This window comes from Alligator sinensis, unplaced genomic scaffold, assembly GCF_000455745.1.
Source record: "Alligator sinensis unplaced genomic scaffold, ASM45574v1 scaffold771_1, whole genome shotgun sequence".
Taxonomy (NCBI): Eukaryota; Metazoa; Chordata; order Crocodylia; family Alligatoridae; genus Alligator; species Alligator sinensis.
Window position 1 is genome coordinate 130,302 of NW_005842911.1, and position 9,189 is coordinate 139,490.

The 9,189-nt window shown below is 49.6% G+C and overlaps 1 protein-coding gene across 3 annotated transcripts in view; it reads left to right on the forward strand.

The window, feature by feature from the left end:
• Positions 1-3,966: 3,966 nt before the first annotated feature.
• Positions 3,967-9,189, forward strand: part of LOC102383742 (T-lymphocyte surface antigen Ly-9-like) — a 17,439-nt gene continuing 12,216 nt past the window's right edge. For all 3 annotated transcript variants that reach the window (XM_006036074.3, XM_006036075.3, XM_025192320.1), the window contains exon 1: positions 3,967-4,054. In XM_006036074.3, the coding sequence (XP_006036136.2) occupies positions 4,012-4,054 (43 nt within the window). In that variant the 5' untranslated portion in view covers positions 3,967-4,011. The remainder of the gene's footprint in view (positions 4,055-9,189) is intronic.

The following is a 9,189-nucleotide window of genomic DNA, read 5'->3' on the forward strand; positions in this document are numbered from 1 at the left end:
TCTCTGGAAACCCAGAGAACAATATTCACTGGAGACGTGCACGTTCCTGCTCCCGAGCTTTGCGTGCTCATGGGCTGGGCCTTGGGTGGTATTTATTAGGACTGCGCCGAATTTCACCACTAGTTTTGTTTCTACACTGTTTCAACCTGTCTCAAGGTCAAAACAGCAAAATTAAAATGAAACAGATATGTTTGAAACAGCCTCGAAATGAAATGAGGCAAGTCGAAGAGTTTCGCCGTTTCGACATTTTGCTATAATGAGGAAGGTCAAAATAGCCTATAACTTTCTCATTTCTGGCTAGATTTAGATAAAACTTGCAGAAATGGTAGCCCCTTCTGCAGGAATAAAGAATGCCAAGTTTCAAGAATATAGATGCAGGGGGTTCAGAGAAACTGTACCCCAAAATCTTGAGAGCCAAACTTGTGTCGTGTATGTGTTAAGCCACAGCAGGCTCAAAGCTACAGGAATGCTAGCCCCTGCTGAGGCCACAAAGCCTGCCACAATTCAAGGAGATAGGTGCAGGGAGTTCAGGGAAACTGCACCCCAAACTCCTGAAAACAAAATTCATGTCACGTGTACTTGTTAAGCCACAGTGGGGTCAAAACTGCAGGCTTGCTAGCCCCTGCTGAGGCCACGAAGCCTTCTAAGTTTCAAGGTAATAAGTACAGGGGGCTGGGGGAACTGCACCTCAAGCTGCAGACAAGCAAAACTCATGACATGGGTGATACTGCGTGTGTTAAGGAGCAGCGGGGTGACAGCTGCAGGGATGGTGGCCCCTGCTGTGACGCCGGCCAGCTGTGGAGGAGATCGGTGCAGGGGGGTTCTGGGTCCCTGCACCCCTAGCTGCTGACAGGCAAAACTCATGACTTGGGTGCTTGTGCAACCGATTGTCTCTGTCTTGGGGCAGTTGATTGTCTGCATTGATTATTTCCTCTCCTTAGCCTGTGGTTTTGTAGGTGTTCATCCATGCTCGTTAAGTCATTATGTAGTAGTTAGGTCCTGTGTATTCACCTGGTCCCTGAGTGAATTATGATTGATTGGTAACTGGTAACACAGTAGCTTAGCAGCCAGGCCTGCAGTAGTCCCCCCCTCCCCACCTTCCAGTGCCCCAAGACAGACAGTTGTACAAACACCCATGACACAAGATTTGCTTGTCTGCAGCTTGAAGTGCAGTTTCCCCAAAACCTCTGCACTTATCTCCTTGAAACTTGGCAGGCTTTGTGGCCTCACCAGGGGGCACCACCCCTGCAGTTTTCACCCTGCTGCACCTTAATACTCACAGGGTCATCTATATCATGAGTTCTGCCTGTCAGCAGCTTGAGGTGTAGTTCCCCCCCAAACCCCTGCACCTATCACCTTGAAATTTGGCAGGCTTGTGGCCTCACCAGGGGCTACCACCTCTATGGTTTTGACCCTGCTCTGGCTTAACACATATACATGGCATGAGTTTTGCTTTCTAGACTTTGGGGTGCAGTTTTCCCAACCCCCTGCACCTATCTCCTTGAAACTTAGCAGGCTTCGTGGTCTCAGTGGGGGCTAGCAAGCCTGCAGTTTTGACCCCACTGTGTCTTAACACATACACATGACACATGTTTTGCTTTCAGGATTTTAGGGTGCAGTTTCTCCAAACTCCGTGCACCTCTCTCCTTGAAATGTGGAAAGCTTTTTTGCCTCAGCAGGGGCTAGCATCCCTGCAGTTTTGACCCTGCTGTGGCTTAACACATACACGTGATGAATTTTGCAGGCAGAAGCCTGCCAAGTTTCAAGAAGATTTGTGCAGGGGTTTGGGGGGAACTGCACCCCAAATTCTTGAAAGCAAAGCTCATGTCATGTGTATGTGTTAAGTAAATCACAGCAGGGTCAAAACTGCAGGGATGGTAGCCCCTGGTGAGGCCACAAAGCCTGCCAAATTTCAAGGTGATAGGTGCAGGGGTTTGGGGGGAACTGCACCTCAAGCTGCTGACAGGCAACACTCATGATATAGATGACCCTGTGTGTGTTCAGGTGCAGTGGGCTGAAAACTGCAGGGGTGGTGGCCCCTGCTGAGGCCACAAAGTCTGCCAAGGTTCAAGGAGATTGGTGCAGGGGTTTGGGGGAAATTGCACCTCAAGCTGCGGACAAGCAAAACTCATGACATGGATGCTTGTGCAACTGTGTCCGTCTTGGGGCACGAGGGGCAGGAGGGGACTACTGTAGGCCTGGCTGCTAAGCTACTGTGTTACCAGTTACCCCTGCATCTACCTCCTTGAAACTTGTCAGGGTTTGTGGCCTCACCAGGGGCTACTACCCCTGGTGTGCGGGGCCCAGGACCTATCAAGCTGTGCAGGGCCTGTGCGGGGGGTAGTGAATGGCTAGAGTGCGGAGCAGGGTGGGGGGAAGTGGCCAGAGTGTGAAGTCAGTGGTGCGCAGTGGCCGCGCAGAGTGGTGGCGCCCTCGGCACATGCCAATGGCGCTGTCTGTGGGTCCGGTACAGCACTTTCTGCAGGGCCCCCCTAAGCGCAGGGCCGGGGGTGGTTGCCCCGATTTGCCCCCCTCAAGGGATGGTTCTGTCTGCAGCTGCTTCCACACCTGAGTCCAGCTCCTTTGGTCCACAGTCCTCGTGACTAAGCCAGTGAGATCTCCAGCTCCGCTGCATACTCTTCAGTGGATGCATCTACACCAGACACTTGAATGCACAGTAGACTAATATACTGTGCATTAGGCCTGTGTGAGTAGGCAGCTATTTGATCCAGCTTCGGATCCGGCCGCTTCAGATGCCAGGGGTCCAATCTGGAGCTCCGGACCGGGTTTCTGCTTCGATCCGGCCGAAGCAGGTCCGAGATTTTGTCACAAGTTTTCCTGTCAGCAGTTAAAGGTGCAGGGCTCCAGAACCCCTGCACTGATCTCCTTGACAGCTGGCAGGCATGGTGGCTGCAGCAGGGGCCACCATCCCTGCAGCTTTCACCCCCCTGTGTTGTAACACATACGCGTGACATGAGTTTTGCTTTCAAGAATATGGAGTGCTGTTCCTCCTGAACCCCTGCATCAATCTTCCTGAAACTTGCTTGGCTTCATGCTCTCAGCAGAAGCTACTACCCCTCCAAGTTTTATCCAAATCAGACAAAAAACAACAAAGTTATAGGTATTTCATTGATTCCCCATTATACTCTATGGCTGAATCGCCAAATCGGCTCAGAATCTTTTCCAGAATTTGGAAGCTCTGAATCGATTCGGAGAGGCTAAAGCTTCCAGCAATTCAATTTGGATTCATAGATTCAGCCTCTGAATCATCCGAATCATCTCCAAATCCGAATCATGATCTGAAGCTTTGCACAGCCCTACTGTGCAGGAAGGTGCAGCCACTGCATAGTAAGGTATATAGATATGTAAATACAGGTAGTAGATTAACTGCACATTAGCTACTGTGCATGTGTAGACAGCTGACCAGGACCAAATTGCTCTGCCAATTGCGCTCAGGGCTGGGAAACAGCTGCAGTGGGGAGGGGACAGTTTCCCAGCCCTAGGGCAAAGGGCTGGGAGGCAGTTTCCACAGAGCCCAAGCTTGACACTAGTGCCCCCTGCCAGCCTGGGACTGGCACCTGGGGGAGCCTGGAGTCTCCTCTAGTTGCTGTAGAGGGACAGAGCTGGCAGGAGTAGCCCTAAACTGAATTGGCACAGTGTAGACGCACTCCTGGGGAAAGCTCACTAAGCAGTATTTTATAAGTCCACCTAAGTAAAGGAGCAACCTGATCAGAGACCCTCCAGATTATGATTTTCAAATCTTACAGGGGGATCAGCCCCCTTGAGCTCCCCCTTAATTCACACCCTGTTAATAGCACTTGCACCCCCAAGCTCCCCATTGGACTGACCAGGTCTCCCCCATTACAGCTTGAAGTTTTCCATTTATACTCCAGTGGTGGGTTTTCTGAGAGGGTGAGAGGGGAACTTAAAATGTCATAGCGCTATGACTATGCATGACACGGTGGTGGAAGGAAGTGAGAAGTACAAGCACACAGCACAGAGCACGCAGCAATGAAGTTGTGCCGACGTTTCTGCTTTCTATTATGCATAGCAGGTAAGCACGGAGCTCAAGGGAAGGGGAGAGGTTTTTCTTTCCAGTGTATTTTAAAGGGTTAATTGGCACTGATCTGGGCTGGACAACCTTGGGCAGACAGCTCAGTGTTGCCTGTATTGGATGATAAACCTGCCTTCCAGAGAGTACATCCCCTCTCTACGGAGAGGGTTTGGACTACAAGGTCAATTGGCCCCACTAAGCCTATTGCATGAAATTCTGCTTAGGACAAAACAATCCCATGCATTGGGACAGGCTGGGGGCCAACTGGCTGGGTAACAGCTCTGCAGAAAGGGACCTGGGGTTGACAGTGGACAAGGAGTTGAATAGCGTGCTCTTGTCTTGGAGCGTGCTCTTGTTGCAAAGAAGACTAACAGTGCCCTGGGCTGCATTGGTAGGAATGTTGCCAGCAAATTGAGGGCAGTGATTATTCCCCTCTATTAGCACTGGGAAGGCAGCATCTAGTCCTGTATCCAGTTTTGGGCCTCTACTGCTGAAAGGATGTGGACACATTGGAGAGACTCCAACGGAGGGCAAGGAAAATGGTTAGTGGGGCTGACGCACATGACTTGTGAGGAGAGGCTGAGAGAACTGGGTTTAATTAGTCCAGAAAAGAGGAGACTGAGGGGAGATTTGATAGCAGCCTTCAACTCCCTGCAGGGTGGCCTCAAAGAGGATGGAGCGGGACTGTTCTCAGTGGGGGTAGATGGCAGAACAAGGAGCAATGGGCTCAAATTGCAGCAAGGAAAATTGAGGTTCAATATTAGGAAAAACTCTCACTAGGAGGGTGGGGAAGCACTGGAACAGGCTACCTAGGGAGGTGGTGGCATCCCCATCCTTGGAAGTTTTTAAGACCTGGCTAGACAAATCCTTGGCTGGGATGATGTAGTTGGGGCTGGAAAGGGGCATAAAGTGATTGTGAATAAATTTGGCTGGAAGTTAGCAGGTGGCTTCTCCGAGAGGAGCAGGGTTCTGGACTGAGCAAAAATCCAACCTGCTTTTTAATCTGGAGTTTGCCAGGGTGTGGATTGTGTAAGGCTACAGTCAGAGCCAGGACCTAGCCTAACCCTAGATTATTAATGAGAGGTATCAACTATATCCTGTGGCAGAGAATTATTGATTTTTGATTACTATTATTGACTGAGTTCATTATACAGACTGCTGTTAAGTCATTAGGTAATTGATGCAGCATCCTCCTAACAAAACATTTGGAAATATATCCCTTGTACGCCAGGCTGCTCTGATCACTTTGTGCCTAAAATATTCAGCTATTACGGAATCTGTGATCTGGGAATCTGCGGTATTGTTGGCCCTTTATCACCGACCAGGAATTGAGCCACATAGCTCACTAGGTCAGGCAGGGAAGTCAGTGGCAAAGCTGGATTATCTATCTATCTATCTATCTATCTCTGTGTGTGTGTGTATACATATACATACACACACACACACACACACACACGCACATACATATGTAAGCCAGGTTTTATATTGATTTAAAATATCTAGATAGATATATCTAGATAGATATAAATTGATATAATCAATAGATCTATCTATATATAATTGTTTCCAGAAGAGTCTGGCTGATGAGTTTTGAACATGGGAGGGGATGGGGGAGATATTTTAGGTTTTTTTAGCTTTCTGAAAGACGGGACAAGGTTTAGGGCTTTCCCCTTTGAATTATACTGGACGGCGAGGCTGCCACAGAAACAATGAGTTTGCCGTTGTAGGGACTGCAGCTGTCTGAAGATCTTCAAATGTGGCGGGTTTCAGAGCAGAGGGAGGCTAGTATATGTGTCTGTGCACTGCCACATTTGAAAACATTTTCACAAGCAACTCCCAGGGGAAGAACTGTGTATTAAAATAGCAACTTGTGCTTTCTGCGGAAACCCTGCCACAGCCTGTGCTCCGCTACACCACTTATCGCGGATTGACCAGGAGGCCTGAGCCACCGCCTGTGCAGCCAGTCCAGTGGGGGGATTGGGTCTGAAGGGGGAAGGGGGACTGAGTTTGAAGCAGGCACAGATATTATATAGCTGTACAGTTGTACAGTGTATATATAGTTGTACAGCTATATGGTGTATATGTAGTTGTACAGTTATATATTGTACAGTTGCTCCCCTGTCTGAGCCCTTTGCTGAACCAGTCAGTCCCCAAAGGGGCACCCAGCCCTGCTGCCCTTCCAGATCTGTCTTATGACCTGGGCTGTCCATGGGCCAGTGCCCTCCTCCAAAGCATTCTGGCTCCATCTTCCTAACCATACCTGAAGGCCAGGCCTGGTATTAATGCTCCCATCCAAATTGTGGCCTCATGTCACACTGCTCCATGGCAGCTACCGGGCTCTACGGGAACTGAGGGGCCTTAACTGCTGCCTTAAGGGATGGAGATCCCTGAAGGCACGGACAGGCTCAGCAATGATACCGTTTGAAAGCAGAGAGGGGCTTAACAGTGGTTCCAGCTGGACGCAGACCCGGAGGGTGAGCATAGCTCCACCTGAGTCATGCCCATGGATGAGGCTGTGGGTGCAACCCCCGACGGAAGCTTTGTGCAGTTCCAGAAAGTCCGATAGAAAAGGAACAGCTGTCATCGTAGCCGAAGAGGAAGGAAAACCACCGTAGTCAGGGCATACACATTGCCTTTCTTTTTCCTAAGAGGCTGACGCTGACATTCTCGAAGACCCAGCACTGACCGCTCACAGCCCTTAGTGGTGACCACTGCGCTTTACACCCGCAAGTTATTTCTCATCTGAGCTCAATTTTCCACTCCACTTTGGGTTGTCATTTATAGGTATGAAGTGTGAAACAGGCAGAACACATGGGGGAGGGGGACAGGTGTCAGCAGAGCCACACTGGTGAATAAGACATGCCAGCACATTGCCGTCACACAAACACCAATGCCCACAGGTATCTGAGGACAAAGGTTTGTGCTTCATCCAAGGTGGAGGTCAGGGCAGGATCAAAGCTTCCATCTCTTCCCTCTGACTCCAGTCACATCATCATTAGCATCCATTTGCCCTTAATTTGCTCAAAATGCTAGTCCAGAGGCCCTGCCATCACATGGGGAATCACCACACCATGACATCACATCAGGGCTTGATGACATCAGCATGGATTGATGCCTCCTGTGATGAGCGATGGTTGAAGGCATTTATATGCATCCCATGAGCACTAATACCCTGCTCAGATCTCACAAAGACAGCATCTACCCTGAAGACTTTAGGCTCCAAGCAGACTAGGCAAAGGAGGGTTTGTACCCAAGAGATGGAGACAAAGCCATTGCTCCAGCATTTATAGGCAGGGATGTTACTAGGGTCTTCTTATACCTCTACAACTCTCTGGCCCATGCTCTCGTGCTTTGTAGAGGACATAGGCAAAGCAAGGACTTAGCTGTGGTCTCTGTCACCCTGGGTTTTCTCACCAGGACCACTTCTCTGGTGTTTCTTCCTGGGAGGTCTCTCAGCTGTTTCTGCAGAAATGCTGAGGATTAGTTCCTGTTCCTGCTTCTCTGCAGAGAAGTTGCTCCAATCCCCTTACCAAAACAGATGCAAACAGGAAGGTGGCTCAGGCTACCCCGGTCAGGCTTGATGTGAAACAGGGGAAAACCAGGCTCTGATTTCCCACCCTCTTATTTTCATATCCCTCCCTGCAACATGCAAGGTCAAGGTTCATCTGAGATCTGATCTGAATGATCACCCCTGCTGTGAATAACCATCAAACTTCTAAGTGGAGGTAGGGAAGGGAGAAGGTGAGATGGATGCAGAAGGGAGAGGGCAAGGCATGAAATAACTCTGCCTCTGACCTTAGCAAACCATTCAGAATCAGGACCACTGCACTGACTAATGGCGTGCAGCATGCACAGACACAACCAGCTGGATGGATGCCGATACCGATACCTTTTATTCATAAAGCATCTTATTATGAGAACACCCCTGTGACCAGGCGCTGGGAGCAAGTGCTACTGTTAAAATCCATCTGTTCACAGCTTGCAGAACTGGAGAAGCTATGAGCAGCTAGAGAAGAAATATTTCCAGTAATGGCAGGGTTTATGACCTATATGATAAAAGCACAGGAGATCAACATATTTGTCTTCGCTGAGAAGCAGACTACATGGGTTTCCTTGTTAGCCACTCCCATGACAGGTTATTATCTGCAGTTTCCCATCAAAATGTGCAGAGACTACAGAAAGTTTTAGACTCTTGGGTATCTCCTGTGCAGCTCTGAAGACAATTTAAGAGCTTTGCAATGCCAGCTGTGTTACTATGTGTGTGTTAAGAACAGAGGCAACGGGTCATTTATCCTCACCAGGAGCTCTGCTTGCCTCTCGCATCTGGAAACCTTCATGGGGATTCATTTGGAGCAGGGGCAGGGACTGGCTGGGGGCTGATCCCAGATTTCAAAGCACTCAGAGTGAGGGGAAGATAAAGCTGCCCAGGGCAGTGGGGGATCAGCCATGGCAGAGTCTTGTTCTGCCCTCTGTCATCCCTTGGCATGCCTCCTCACCTCTCCCTGACCCACCCCCAGCCCTGGTTTGTCCCACCTCTCCCACTGCTGGTGCAGCAAGAATGAGAGCCATCTGCAGCTTGGTACCAGCAGGGATTTGCCCAATTCAGGGGGGCTTCTGTGGTTCCCATGTGCACAGCACGGAAGTAAACTTGGCAGACTGGGGAATCCTGTCCAGTTCCTGGCAGTGCCCAGACTTTTATAATGCCCCAGGGATCCACAATCCCCTGCCAGGTCATCTGGAGTGCTCGAGGCCCCAGGCTTCTTGCTCTAATTGCAAAATGCCCATTCCCATCTGGCAATAGTCTCTATCCCATCCACAAGAGCACAATACAACTACAAACTTTCCCTTTGCCTGAGGAAGGGTGTTTGTACCTAAAAGCTTGCAAAGAACAATTTTTCCAAATATGTAGTTGGACCAATATCATATTTATCCAAAGAACCTTGTCTACCTATGTTCCCATCTGAACACTTTATTAGACCTTTATATAATCACCATCTGTTTCCAGATGCAATGTGAGGTGTGTCCCTGCTCGCCTATGAGGCTCTCAGTGACCAGGACTGCAGAAAATGTGCTCCAGGCTCTAAGAGGTGTTGAGGAAGAGGGAAGCTTTTGGGGAGACAGGGGCATGGAGGGAA